This window comes from Opisthocomus hoazin, chromosome 1, assembly GCF_030867145.1.
Source record: "Opisthocomus hoazin isolate bOpiHoa1 chromosome 1, bOpiHoa1.hap1, whole genome shotgun sequence".
NCBI classification, from domain to species: domain Eukaryota; kingdom Metazoa; phylum Chordata; class Aves; order Opisthocomiformes; family Opisthocomidae; genus Opisthocomus; species Opisthocomus hoazin.
Genome location: NC_134414.1, coordinates 71,346,197 through 71,361,748, shown reverse-complemented (window position 1 = coordinate 71,361,748; position 15,552 = coordinate 71,346,197). Strand labels below are relative to the sequence as shown.

The 15,552-nt window shown below is 37.0% G+C and overlaps 1 protein-coding gene across 5 annotated transcripts in view; it reads right to left on the bottom strand.

Annotated features, from left to right (window-relative positions):
• ATP11A (ATPase phospholipid transporting 11A) overlaps window positions 1-15,552 on the bottom strand; it is a 138,781-nt gene that overhangs the window by 62,736 nt on the left and 60,493 nt on the right. For all 5 annotated transcript variants that reach the window (XM_075424899.1, XM_075424908.1, XM_075424918.1 and 2 more), the window contains exon 2: window positions 8,314-8,436. In XM_075424899.1, coding sequence (XP_075281014.1) covers window positions 8,314-8,436 — 123 coding nt within the window. The remainder of the gene's footprint in view (window positions 1-8,313; window positions 8,437-15,552) is intronic.

Below are 15,552 nucleotides of genomic sequence, written 5' to 3'. Positions count from 1 at the left end.
GTCAGGGTGGTTGAAGTCCCCCATGAAAACCACGGCCTGGGACTGTGAGGCTGCTTGCAGCTGCCTGTAGAAGGCCTCATCAACTTCCTCCTCTTGGTCAGGTGGCCTGTAGTACACACCCACAATAACATCACCCACATGAGGCTGTCCCTTAATTCTAACCCATAAACTCTCAACTCCTTCTTCATCTGCCCCCAGGAAAAGCTCAATGCATTCCAGTTGCTCCCTCACATATAGAGTTGCTCTATATGTGAGGAAGAAACTCCACCACCTCTCCTTGTTGGCCTGTCTTTCCTAAAGAGTCTATAGCCATCCATGACATCATGCCAGTCATGCAAGCTTGTCCCACCACGTTTCTGTGATGGTGACCAAGTCGTAGCCGTCGTGCTGTACAATGGCTTTAAGGTGTTCTTAACAATGGTTTAGTTTCTTTGAAGACTGTATTTTGACCTTTTCATTTGATATCTGTATGCCAGAATTCTGGCTCACATTTCAAGTTTCACTTCCTGTCCTAAGAAGTGGATATTTTCTTAGGTAAAATGAGAGTTTAAGTAATCACTTGACATCAGAAGCTGGAGCTGTAAGAAAAAAGCACTCTATAATTGTGTTGAGTTCTGTCAACACCTCAGTTTCTCACAGCTTATTTGTTTTAAATAGTCAACATTTCTCTGCTAACCTGCTCTGATTTCACTCCTTTCCCTCAACCTTTCCCTATTTCTTGTAAATGCTTAAAACCATTCCATCAAAAACATCTACTATGTTGTTTCAATCTTGGTTTGTAGACATCTTGCTATGCTGATTTTCATTCCTTCTGCAAAACAGAATCCATCCTGAAGATAATAAATTCAAGGAAGAACTGCTAAAAGCTGAACAATAATCTTGCAGTCACTTCATGTAGTTTTTCAAAGTTTGTCTTTCAACACATCAAGATGCATACACAAAACTTGAACATGACCATATTGAATTCAGTATTTTTAATATACAGATTTATATAGTACCTATCCATTAGCAAAGACAATACATTCTTAAAGCTGCCAGCTTAAGAACTGGACTGTATGTGTATGTATATATGCACATAACATTTTACATATAATACCTTCTATATTATGCTATTAAAACAACTTAAGTATTACATATATTACACACACATAGTTATCCCCTTCAACAGAACAGCTGGTAAAGGTCTGATCAAAAGTTTGACAATTTCTTTAAAATCAGTTTTATTTATAAAAAGGTTACTTTCTTTGAAATGCAACTTGTCTAACTATTAGAGAACTGGCAGAGAAAACTATAGCAAAGCGCATGTAAAAAGGAAATCAATTAGCTGAAATCCTAATAACTGAGTCAAGAGTAGGACTTGTCTATCTCAAATGACCCTGCTTATAACCACATAGGAAGTTTGTAGCAGAACCGATCTATGTTCTTTGACGTATTAAATCAGTCTCAGCTCTTCAACTTCAAGCAAAAAACTTCAGACTTCTGTGCTTACATGACTCAATAAAATTGGAATAGTAATATGCATCAAATTTTGAAAAGCACTTCACAATGTTTAGGGCAATTTGGAATGAATGTAGAAACACCTAATCAACTATATTTTAATGAAAGCATTAACATGCATGCCACCTGCACAGTGTTTATCACTCTGTTGAGGGAGAGACCCCTGTTTCTCCACACAGCATCATGTAGGGTGGCTCACATCACAGTGATCACTAAGCTCTGTTACATGTAGGGCTTTTGCATGTGGCTAAGCCACACATACACTCAGAGTGCAAAAATGAAACTGATTTGGGGAAATTAGTTCAAATGGTGTCCACACATTTGAACGAACAAGCATACATATTGTGTCAGAGGGATCCTTAAAGATAAAAATTCTATTTTACCAACAACTATTACGAAGAAGCAAGCCTATCTTTAGTAGTCCTTCAACTACTCTTGATCTTATCAAATAGGGACTGCATCTTCAGGATCTCCTCTGACAAAGACATCCCCCAGCATCTAAATTACCTAATTAGAATTTAAAAAAAAACTTCCAGCAAGGATGACTGACTAAAGACAGAAGTCACAGAGAACATTAGGAAAATGGAATAAAGTGTATAAGAATGTGTGCAAGAGTGAGCAAGCTTCACTTTCTCATATGGGAAGTGAGGGGAATTATACTTGTCCTCCCTGGTCTTGGGTTTGGACCTGCTTGCTTTCCTTCCTTTCTTCCACTTCTCTCTCGCTGCATGCAGACTCCGTACATATATGAAAAAATTAACTTTAAGGCTCTGTTAGCCCGGGATTACTAGTGTAGAATAAGAGATCACTAATAATCCCAGGCTGAGTCAGAGGAAGGGTAGATGGCTTCTCCTGGGAACACACAGGAGGTTGCAGAGAGCCTTTGTCCTGGAAATCCCACCCTGAGCAGGATCTTCACAAGCTAACAGCTCTTCCTTGCTCTCTCTAGGCGCTGGCAGTTGTCCACAAAATGAAATTGTATTATCATGCCTGGAAGAACTGCATGCTCACAAGTATTGCTATCCCTGAGCTGGCAACAGAGTCCAACCGATTCAGAAGCATTTGAGACTGACTGCCGATCAAGCGCCTTTACTCTTCAGTACTAATAGCTCCTGCCCCTTTGGCATGGCTGGACAAACTTGTTTAACACTTGCAGCATAGGATCTGACCTTCTGCTTCAGGCAGTATGGCTGGGAGTCAGTGGATTACTTGGGCACAAGCTTGGAGCTCCATGTTACAGCACAAGGCACACAACATTTCCTGTCCCCTATGCATTTGTGTCTACCCACCCTCTCTGCTTCCATGTGGCATGCTACACAAATATTTATCAGCTTCACAAACACATGACCATGCTGGTTCCCACTGTGCGCTTTGGATGCTTTTTTGACTTTCTAATGTCATTGCTTAGGGCTGTGTTTGAACTCCTCATCTTGAAACTGCTACGTCATGGCCCTACAGGGGCCAGACAAATCCTTCCAGTTATGAAGCATCACCTTGGAGAGCTGTGGAACAGCCTCGGTCTCCTCTGGCTTTCAAGTGGCTCATCTTGGTGGAGGCATTTTATTATTTCCTGAAGCTTCAGTATCAAAATTTCTTCTAAATGTGGCAACAAAATACGAAATCAGATCCCTCCCAGTCTTTATGTTTTTATAATGACATTAAGCAAGTGCTACAGGAAAGACGTATAGCACAAGCGCATGAATTTTCGCTGGAAGAAAGGAACATTTCAACTGAAACAGGCCAGAACTACTTAACTATTAGTCATGCAATTGAGATGACTCACAATTAATCAGATTAGCACCAAAGTCAGCTAAGGCTTCCCTTCCAATTTATAGGATTCTTAACATGCAGCATTATTATTTCCAGCTACTGTCATACAAATCAATGTTTGGATCAGTGTTTGATGAGAAGTCCCAAGGAACCATGCAGACAACAGCAGATAGTATTATCTGTAAAACAGAACTGGGAACCCTTCTGGTCCACGAATATAGCTGTATAGCATTTCAAAGCAGGAGTTAATAGTAGTAATGTTTCCTCATCCAAGTTCACCTTATTGCTTCTTTAATAGGAAGCAAAGGCAATAAAGCAACAAGTCAACATTTCATAATTTCATATCAAATTTATTTGAATGAAAGCTCTTCGCTTTAGTGCAAATTCTTGAAGTAACAGTTCTGCATCCGCTGTAGATTCAGTCTTGCATTTCACTTAAGAGTCCTATCCTGCTACTCTTCCATATCTTCAGGGAGCTTAGGCCCCACTGCTTCCAGTTATATTAGTGACCCAGGCACAAGTATCTTTTGTAGCTGTAAAAATTTCTCCTTGTGAAACTATGACACTAAAAGTTTGCAGCAAGACAGGATCATCAAGGCAAAACACTACATATTGATTACCCACTGAGTGAACAGAAGAGTAAAAGATTTTTAAGTTTCTCTAACCCAGCTTTCTCTATGGGTGGTATAGAAAAAGTAATCAGTACTCTTGCAGCATGTACCCGGGGTTTCTAAGTTTGTTGGCTGTCTGACACATCAGGAAGTCTCTGATCTCTAATTCAAAAGGCTATTCCTATCTTGGCATCTCTGAATTTATTTTTTTTTCCTGGTGGTCCATTCTTTAGGTTGTATGCCAAAAGCAGTAAGCAGAAGTAATTAAACATGTTCTTACAGAACTCCATATTGTTGCCTCAAAAGATTTATTTTCTATATGACCTTCCCCTCTGTTCAAGAGACAAATGTACACATCCAATCAGTCTTCAGTTCACTGATTCAGCTAGAACAGGAGATGCAAGTACCTACTTTTGTCTACAAATGAATCAGATCCTTGAAGCATAGCAGATCTATAAAGGTATCAGATCAGCGCCAGGAAAAGGAATTTGAATGTTAGAAATTATTAACAAACGAATAAAAAGCTAAAAATATCTCTGTGCCACTGCACAAATCTATAGTTTGCCTACACATTGAATGCTCTGTGCATTTCTGCATCTTCAGAACTCTACAGCTGGCTTGGGAAAAGGTACAGATCAAATCGTGGCAAAGGTATGGACTAGCTTCCACACAAGCAATTACTGAACAGACTAAGGTTACTCAGCCTGGAAAGAAATATGGCGGAAGATCACTAACAGAATCAAGACGGACAGGGGATAATGGTTGTTCTCAGATTCAAGGATTTGGAACATGAACTGAAATTATTAAGTAGGAGTTTCGAAACAAAGGTTCATAGTTTCTTTTGGCAAATGTTTCTACAGTTTAACTGTGCCTTAACTATGTATTCTGAAAATTTACATGGTCTCAAAAAGTACTGAAGACATTCACAGAGGAGAAATCTATTAAGCAATTACTGAATACAAAATCACCACTTTTGGATCACAAATGTCTAAGTCACAGAGCAGCAAATATTAAGAGAGTATTTGGGGGAAGTATCACTCTATGCTTACTTGTTCTTGCATTCTTCCCTAAGCATCTACTTCTGGTGACAACATATTGCGCTAGATGGACCCTTGACAATTCTTAGCTGGCCAGGCACATGCACATACTGCAAAGCACATATAGATACTGTTTAGCATACTGACTGGGATACACCCAGCACAAAACCATGAAGCTTGGACCTTAAGGAAGTTTCACATTAAGAAATTTTGTAATTTACCTGTCTCAAAAAATAAAACCCTTTTGTTATCCTATTTCAGAAGGAAAAGTTGTTTCTCAGCAAGTTCTGCTAACTGCTACTGCTGCGTAATTTAACTTACTTTCCTTTTGACATAGCAGTTCTACTAATCAGTAAATAATTGCAAAATGTGAATAATTTTTAAAGAAAAAAGCGAACTCCCCGCCAATTCAATTACTTTTTGCTTCTCATTTGAAGTGCTAAGACTTTCTACCAGTTGATATTTTGCCATGCTGCATCACTGTCTTATGAAAAATTCAATGAAGGGCACACAACAGCTACTTGAAAGGCTAACACCCATGGCAGCTGAAGTAGCTAAAAGTTAGATCAGCATAAGGATCCACCTCACAAAGGTCACTACCTCTAGAACATAGCAAACTGCATGTACAATCCAAAAGACATAAATTTTTGTATTTTATTATTTCAACACACACTTTTTGTAAGGCATTGTCAAAATCATAATTGAATTAACACATCAAATCAAAAGAGCATTTTTGTCTGGTCAAGGTCTGTCTAGATACCATTTTTCATTAAGCAGACAAAGCATTAATCACATTCCACAGTGACACCACAATATACAAGAAATATCCCTCTGTACTGGAATAAAATTATCTTGCTGACACCAGGAAACCTCTGGTAATGCACAGTAAAGTTTACCTTTGGAAGGAAATAATATGAACCTTAAGACTTCCCTGGTTATTTCAAGCTGCCATCTTATTCAGGGCTTTATGACAGGATATTTGTTAGTACAACAGCATACAGATAGGTTAACTGATGAGGTTCTCCCATGGTTTTAAACTACCTTTCTTAGAAATTGAGTTGGTCTTAAATTGGTAAAATCTGGACTTGGAACTTCAGAGTCCCTCATCCTTGAAGGGCAATCACATACTTTCTCGTATAAGCACTGAAGACCTATAAAAGCATAGCTGAAAGTTACTGGCTGTCTTACTGATGAAAGACAAAAGGAAATATCCTTCACAGTTGAGGTGACATCACACAGTGTGCTTGCATGCATGTTATCTATTTTACACTAACAGTTATGGATTTCCCATCTTAATTTTGTACATTTGATCATTTTTCAGGAGCTTACGTCTGTGGTTCCTAAACTGCAGTAGGTGCCCCTCCAGAGTGTTCATAAGGGAGCCAGTGACAAGGACACGTTGAAAGGTTAAGAGCTAGCTAGCTTACAGACCAGAATGAAAGCAAGTCAAGTCACAATGGTGCTTTACCCAGGCTGTTTGGGATGGAGCATGTGAATAGTAGAGTTCACTTGAAAGAGACAGTACAGGCAAGACAGCATGGAGAGTTCTCATATAAAGACAACTGTCATTAAAACTGAGCTTTCAGCAGTCTAAGGAACTGTTCAATGTTATAAAGCATTTATGTGAACTCCGCTCCCTCCTGAAATACCACTACATTAGATGACCTTTTATTTTTTGAGAGAAGTTTAATCAATACACAGAAAATTTGAGAAGTATTGTACACAAGAATATCCACTAATAGTCTTCGGTTAATGGAAAACTACTTACAGATGTGGTTCACAACTAAAGAGTTCACCATTTAAAACATTTAACTGAACATGCTTTATATCCAGATAAAAACCTAGTGAAGTCTCTTTCCTGAACTAGTTGAAGTCATACATATTTACGAATTGCTAGCAGGGCTCCTTAGCTCAATCCAGGTTTAAGTTATACTTAAAAATCTCACTCTGCAAAGCACAGCAACTTAAAACTTCCACTAATTTCACCATCACAAAAATATGTCAAACATCTTGCAGAGTTGAGCAGGATGTTTTTATTTAAAAAAGTATCCGCAGTTAACTTCAATGGCCTTATTTACTTGTGTCCCAGATGAGATGTACAACATGAAAAAATAAGAACAGTGTCACACGAGTACAAACATTTGCATAAAATGTATTTACTCTTCAATAATCCAAGAAGCAATACAAATTAATGTGTAGAGCACAGGATTTCCCACTGTACTAGTTTGACGGTATTCCATCTAGATTATTTACTGTGTTACCTTTCGAACATTTTACCTAAGGATGCCTAGATACTACGCTGTTTGTTATTATACCGCCTTTGAATGAAGTACAGAAAGAAGACAGTAAAAATAGGAGGAAAGGAAGACAGTAAAATTCAAAATTTCACATAACAAATGAGACACAGTTTGAAAAAAAATGTGGGTTTTATTACAGCTTTGCTATTATATTAATGGCTGGCAAGCGTTCAGATCCACAAAGGTAAGTATTCAGCTCCTTGAGATCACAATGCCACTAAGGTTCTTAAAATGAGTCTGTGGATCTGAGCCACTGTTCAAAAAGAATTGTCCTGATAAAGAAGCTATTCTTCTGAATTCATTATTTCATAATAAGTTGAGGGTGTGTGCTCATGAAGATTAAAATCTAAGCACATTAAAAACCTGAAGTTCTTGGGGCATTAGCCAAACAATAAGCTGCAAATGTTCAGTTTTCCATGCCATTGCAGTACAAACCTTTGGCTAAAGCAAGCCAGCCAGTCTAAACAGGTGGAGAGTATCAGCAACTCAACTGCTCACAGAAAGCTGCTGAAGCTTACAGAAGGGTTTACTAGTTAAACTGAGGAATAACTGGAAGGTTTCTCAAGGGCACAGATGTATCACTATACTAAGAGTTTAAGAATAATTCACTTGTAAGTGTATAACAAAGAATATTATTTCTATGGGGTTTTGCCAATATGAGCTTTTGAAGGGAATGGCATTGTTATTGTGGAGGTAGCTTCATCTGTTGAGCACTTATATTGATCACACTATTTCTAGTACGTTAAGCTACAGCTTTAGATTACAAAGGATATGATCTTTCCTTGGGAAGATTTTCTTTACTCCAGGGTTGCCTCAAATGAAAATTGCTTTCTTACTCCTTTGTGCAAAACCACAGTATCACTCTAAGACTTCACCATGTACTACAGTAAACAATGGATTAGTCATTCTATTCCTGTTCATGTTACAGACAATTTGGCAGTTATTTCTTGTGGTAGAAACTTCAGATATCTTCATTACACCTTTGCTGGTCATCATAAAGGAAAAATATACAGGAAGCATGGGAAAAATCTTGAAGGAAATAAATGAACACACAAAGAATACCTTAGGCTGATTTATGTAAATGAAAGAAAACACTACTACCTTTGATGAGACTATTCGGTTATCTGGAAATCTCTGTGGAATGTATGCTTCAGTGCCAGGAGGTGGTTCACGATGCCCGACATAAATAGTCCGACTGTCCACCCAATTCTCCTCTCCAGCACACTATTGGGGAAAAACAGTGATCATATGTCAGTTCACTCAGTATTTCTGCAGTAAGACAAGTCACACACTGAATTAACTAATCATGTGTGTGATTATCAACACGTACATAGCCATCAGTGAGACCCCTCACATTTTTTTGTATAATCTCAAGACCACTAAAAGACATAAAACAATCAATTGTTAAAACTCTGCCTTAACTGCACAGTACTTTCCCTTTGGGCAATGAAAGGGAATCCATGAAAATTACTGTTCTGACTTTTTAGTTTTATGACTGAAAAAAGAAGAATGGCTTAAGATTTTCTCAAAGTAGATATTTAATAAGTGTTTACGTGGTTGCTACTCATTTTACCACTGAAAAAACCAGTGGTAATTATAATGTCTATATATATATGACAAGTACAACTCATTTTAGGACTAGTCAGCCATAACTTGGTATTTTATTTGCAGCAAAGTGAAACTCTATTCTCTGAAATACTAGTAATAACGATTTCCCCAGACACAAGCTTCAGGACACTTAGATTGCTAGGGAAAGACCTCAACTTGTCCACTCCAATCCCTTGCTCTTTAATGAAAACTGTGTCTGCAAGCAGAAAAAAGTAGATGAGTCAAAGTAAAACATTCATATATTCACATCAAGAAACTCCACCACGCTCACAGCTTATCCAAAATTAGCTCTTCTATGCTTTCAATTAACTGTAATGTACAAATCACTGTACAAAAGTATTTACATAAAACCAAAATTATCATTGTCTTTTAATTTCTTTTTTAGGGACTTGGATTACAAACTGCTCATCATTAAGTCCATAGTTTTACTAATTCCCTTCTACCATATGAAAAAATATTTCTCCAGTACAGAATACATTCCTAATACTTTGTCCTACGTAGAGAAGCCCAGGCATCACTTTAAACACCATCACTAGGTCAAGTCTGGAGTAATCAAAATATTTAAATATGTAATAAATTTAAACTCAAAACCTATGCTTTACATTGTAATGATGCATTTACATATACTTCCATTAAGTATATTAGAGGGAAGCTTCTTTTCTGCATCTTTAAAAGCTACATCTATTTAGTGTACTAAATGTGTCCTGAAAGTGCTCCTGGGCACTGGTGCTTGATCATCTGTGTCTAAGGGTGACCTGCCAGACTGCTATTTAGCAAGCTAACACCAAACAAATATCAGGAGAAGTCTGGTGGTTAACATAGTCAAAGCATCATTCCCCAAAGCAGCTAGATGTAGCTGTGCAGTTCTTGACAATAAAGGAGTTCAATCATCTAGATATAGTACGTTCTTTTCTAGCAAGTCTTGCTGTCAACAGTTCAGGCCCATTTACTAGTACAGACAAGGCTAATAAGTCTAAAATAAAATTTCATTCTCAAAGTTAAAAAAATATAACATTTCCTTCATTGCTCTGTATCACTATTCCACTGCCTTAAGTATAACACATAGGCAAAGAACAAACTTCCAGCATTAATTACTGTTGAAATATACATATGAAATCTTGCAATACTCTGAAAACCTGGAGTAGTTAACCTTATAAAACAATTATCTATGTGATGTGCATGACTTTCTTGGTGGGGGAAACAAAGAACAATAGAAACAAAGCCTATTGAACTCAGACTATTAACCACAGAATAGCTCAGTAATTATGAAGTAAAATGTAAAGTGAAATAAGAGGTTTAAAGAAAAGCAGTTTCTGCTGTCCCAGACATTTATACTAGAACTAGTTAAAAAGGACTAACTGAACAACTTCCAAATCCCCAAACATTCACAGTCTATGTGTAAAGATCTAGTAGGGAACAGTAAGGCTGTTTTTTAGTGACATAGAAGTACAAGGCAAAAAGTAGCACACATTATTCAGTATGGCTACAAGGAAATTCACTTGCATGATGCAGAAAAAGATGCTTTTAGGAAAACAGCACTGTAAGTCAGGACACATGCCACTTAAGTCAAAACACACCAACTGAATGTCTGGTAATGCTAACTTACAAAGCCAAACACGCTGGATCCAACAATTCTCTTAACTTTCATGTATTGCACATGAGAGGTCATTTATAGAATGACACCAGAGTAACTGAAAAAAGCAATCTGATGCTGCTGCCGTAACTACGAACTATATTAACTTTTTTTTTTAAGTTCTATTACTTAAGCCCATTAAGGATATGTCCAAGAAACCATAAATAAACCTTAGCATTACCTGTTTCTATTTATAGTATAAAGCTCAATGTACTGAGAACTCGTTTCACTGGCACATCAGTGATGAAGCACTGCTTAGCTTTTACTCTTTCAAGCAGGGTCAGCAATACAGAAAGCAAAGACCAGCAAAAGACTAAGACATCTTTATGTAACACTAAATAGAGCCAGTTAACAGGATTATACCTTGCTGTATGTGTAAGTTCAAATATTAATGCAGCTTATTTTTCTGATTAAAAAAAAATCAGAAACTGAGCTTAAGATTCACCCTCATGCTACTCTGCTAATTTTAATCTGAATTTAAATAAAAATACATTATCTGTAAAGACAAGGGACTAGTATTCAACAGGTGACAGCAAAAGGATGATAAGAAGATGCTAGCAGTAGCTCCTGAAAAAGTAAATGACCTTGGAAGATTCCAAGTCTTTCTAAGTATTTTTAGTAAAAGAGATTTGACTTATGGCTTGGAAATCAATGGAAACACTGAATGACATTTCCCAACTCTCCACCTGAACTAGTAATTTGGGCATAATTAGTAGCAACAATCTTCAGTTCAAAATTGCATTCTCTCTTCAAATAATGTACACACAAACACTACTAAAATAAATTAATATGCATTAAGTAGAGCTGAAAACTCAATTAAAGTTTGCACTGGCCATACTCTAAGTACACTTTGTTGAACAATATTCTCTCCTACTTTTTTGCTAAATGCTTTCTCAAAGTCATAAATGGACAGTACACTCTAACCACAGATTTGACAGCAATGAATTCTCAGCATCAGCTACAGCCTTGTTCACCCAGGCTGTAACTCAAATTCTTTCACGCATACTTTGCACTTGTAGAGGTAGGCTCTGGCAACAGCCTGGTGTTTCAACAAAACACTACTGTTTGATCTCAAAGCAATTAGCACCATTGCTAAAATTGCACACTGAACACACAGCTACTCAATCACTTTGGAGTTTTAGGATAACAGATACTGACAAGCTATTATCACTCAATCTGTGTGAAGGACTAATGGTGCACAGTGTGAAAAAAATGTTCGCGTGTAGAATATTTTGCTCATATCTAATTAGATACATTAGAACAGCTCTGCACGAAGAAAAGCCCTTAGTTTCTAGTTTTTCATTCAGTGGAAAGAAACAACTTCAGTATCTCAGGAAGGTGTAATTCACCAAAGTGAAAAAAGGAACTAATTTTCCTTTCTAATATCTTAAGCAAGCCATCTTTATTGTACACTGTTTTCCAGACCATGAGACCGTATAATCTCATCTTTGTCTTCATTTGTTAAATGTACCGAGTGCCTGTTCTTACACTTGACTCCGCACCATTCTGCAGGTAAATGTGCAACCATCTCCCTATGCAAACAATGGCGCAGCGTGCAAATTTTTACCTAACCTTTCCAAATGCGATCACATCCACTGTCCTTTTAAAGTTAGATTTGCTCTATAAATCATAAAAAAATCAGAGTCCCTCTAAAGAAATAAAAAAGTAATCTATATTTCCTGTAATTGATAGCCAGTAAGAAAGATTAAGAATTGAAATAGTCCACTTTGCAAAAAATCTCATTGATTTACACACATTTCTTTGTGGAGATAAAGGGTGAAATTCTTGTCCACTTAGGGGATCTTAGTAACATTTTAAATGTTAGGCAAACTCACTAAGACCTATATAGAACACTGAAAAGTTATGTTTTTGTTCACAGCATTATATCAGCCCTCCATATGAATGAGCCAAGCTCAGAATGAAGAGTAAATATAACCTTTAAAAACTGTTAAGATGATTTTTACATGAATAGAGAATGGCACACAAAAATTCAAACATATAATTATCAGAAATTCCCTATCGGGTTTTACAACCCAAAAAAGGACTTCCTCAGTACTAGGTACTGTAAACAAAGTGAATTATTTCATGCACCTATAAGCCATATGGGCATATGCCATTAAACCACTAATTTAATGGAATACCAAAATGCAACACTTCAGAGGCAACTACAAAAAAACCCAAAACAACTTTCTCAAACTCCTGTGACTAACACATTTCTTATGGGAGATGTCACTGTCATGGGATATGTTGGCTTATACTGTTGCTACAGAGTATTTACTACTGCATTTCTTTTCAGCAGATGCATTTTAAATCCTTGCATGGTGATTTTCATCAGAAATAACATTTGAAAAAAACTCTCCCAATACAATTACCTACAAATCACACAGTGTTGCACATAAGGATCTGCAGAGGGAGAAGAAAGAGAAGTAAAACATTCTTTGACTTCGAATAGGTTATTTTATTTATGAATCTCAAGTAACAGGTGTAATTAGAAGCAAAGCCAGGTGTATCTCAGCTACAGAAAATGGTGCTAGGTCCACAAGTAAAATTCCTGACCAAGCCATACCTATACCATTTGGTGGATCCTGGTTTTTGATCCTTCTTTCCATCTCCTGCCTTGTGCATGCAGAAGGGGAAATGTTTTTATAGCAATAGGCTACATAAAGTTTTGTGGAATTGCTTGAAGCTGGAAAGAGGAAGAGCAGAAATACAATGATGGAATCATATAAAGTTCTGTAATTCACAGCAGTTAGAACAAATATTCTGACACAACAGCAAATATTTTAGTTTCTGTAAAATATTTAACATTTCTGCATGTGTACTTCACAAATTTATCTCAGCCTTCCAGTTCATGCCTCCTTGATCACTGTACTTAGAATAAAAGGTTTCTGAAGCTATCCTAATACAGCTATATTCCAGTAATGTCACATCATTTTGCACAGAGACATTCAAATATAGCACTTTGTCGGAGTCCAATTCTCCTTTCTGATTTCCAGTCTACAGCATCACCTTTCACTGAATTCCACGTACTCTATACTCGAGTGGCTGCATCATTTGACTTCATGGATGACAAGGCCAGTAATCTGTGTTCCTCCTAAAAAGAGTTACAGTAATTCTTTGTTTCAAATATGTAAAAACTAACCCAAGTTATTCAAGCAAGATTAAGATTTTTTGAAAATGGAAAATTTAAGCCCCAAATATTGCTGACATACTGGCCCATTAGATATAGCTATTTGTGATGCTTGTGCTCTCTCTTCAAGACAGAGAATCTTGTTTAGTTTCCCCGTTTATTTACATGAAAATTAGTAATAATAAAACTGATACAGATAAGTCTCCTATTCCTTTCACACATGCAATCTTCAACAAATTTCAAGTAATCGCTGGGATGATGGTGAAAAGGTAGATCTGTGAAATATGCAAGTTACTGGAGTGCTGGAAAAATGCTGTTGCTTCATTTCTTTCCCTTCCTCCCACTGTACTGGTTCTAACACATTTTTCTCCTTGCTGCCAGTGGGACAGGGAGACAGCATGCCTCCTTGCATGTCTCCCCAGCCCCAGTCAAGAACAGCTGCTACATGGAAATCCTTTCAAGAGTGTCTCACTTGCAATTAGAAAGGCAAATGAGAAACAAACTACACTGCAAACAGCAGCGATAAGAGAAGCTAGAAGGGAAAGTGTCACATAAGACACATGATATTTGGCAGCCTTAGCACCTGAATTAATTATAAATCAAGTTTATATCTAAGTAGCTCCAGACCAACAGCTGAAATGAAGGTTTGTGGAGAAAATTTACAGCTTATTTAGGTGCTAACAAAAGCTGCAAAATAAGAGCAATTTTATTTCTTGCAAGGCAACTGAATGCCACTAAGATTTGCATGCACTGCCAGTCAAATTCAGAGTATCTGTAAAGATTCTTTAAAAAGTACCTCTCAAAAGTGAGCACTGTACAGATACTTCAGAATGCAAGGGTTTTTCACTTAGTTGCCAGGAAATACTTCCATTTACAGTAATTCATCAAAAGAGAAGGTGGGATTACTTTGTTTAACAATATGAATTTAACAATTCATAAAATGTTGGTCTTGCAGGCCACCAAGACACTGGCCAAAGAACATCCAAACATTGTTACATGAACCAATTAATGTAATTGGGTAATAACCCAAGGCTTCAGTCCTTATGTTACATATTTGTACTTGAAAGTCACAAAAATATTTATTATAAACTCATTTATAACTATCTATATATATTTACACATTAATCTATTTATACTTAGCTGATACTGAACTACTGTTTCTTAATGAACAGTGAGTTACTGTTTAACAGCTGTTTTCTTTGCTACACAATACTAAGAAAAAGCTTCCCAGTGTATGTCTGTAGCTATGCTACCACACATGCTTGAGCTCGGGCTACAACCTCATCAGAAGCAAATATCCCAACAAAAATCACAGATCAATCACATGGGTGCTGCAGAAAGCAGTACAACTATAGTTACTGCCTGTTAGTCTTCCACACCTATAAGGAGAAACCTAAGTCCTTGGCAAAATCGTTAGGTGTCATGTTCTTACAAATTTTCAAATGAAGACCCTGCTCATTTACTCCAGTCCCCAACTTACTCCCCCTGACTAGAGCCAGACTGTATTTGCCTGCATAACAACCCACAGAACTGAACATGTAAGGTACCAAGGACAAGCTTTCCCTGCCTTACTGGTTAAGTTTATCAACAGCCTGGAAGCCCTAGCATTAGTCAAAACAACAATAATAATAGCCAAATTTCTACTACGGGTAATTATATTTTGCCAGATTCCCTGCAGTGAAAGCCACAAATTATATACCTCACTTTTTTACATGTAATGGGTCTTCAGAGCTATTTAAAAAGTCACATCATAATCCCAGCATACCTATACTTCACCTTGAATAAATCTTGTATTTATAGTTCAGAAATAACTTGGCTGTTATTACTGTACTCCAGTACAACTCTGGCACACTACAGGAATATAAAAATATTAATCTATTGCTTCTTTCAACACTGCAAAGCGATGCCATGTGTTGAAGTATTTTAGAGAAAATGTGATGTGCCAATTCAAGTACAAGTTCAAATTGTA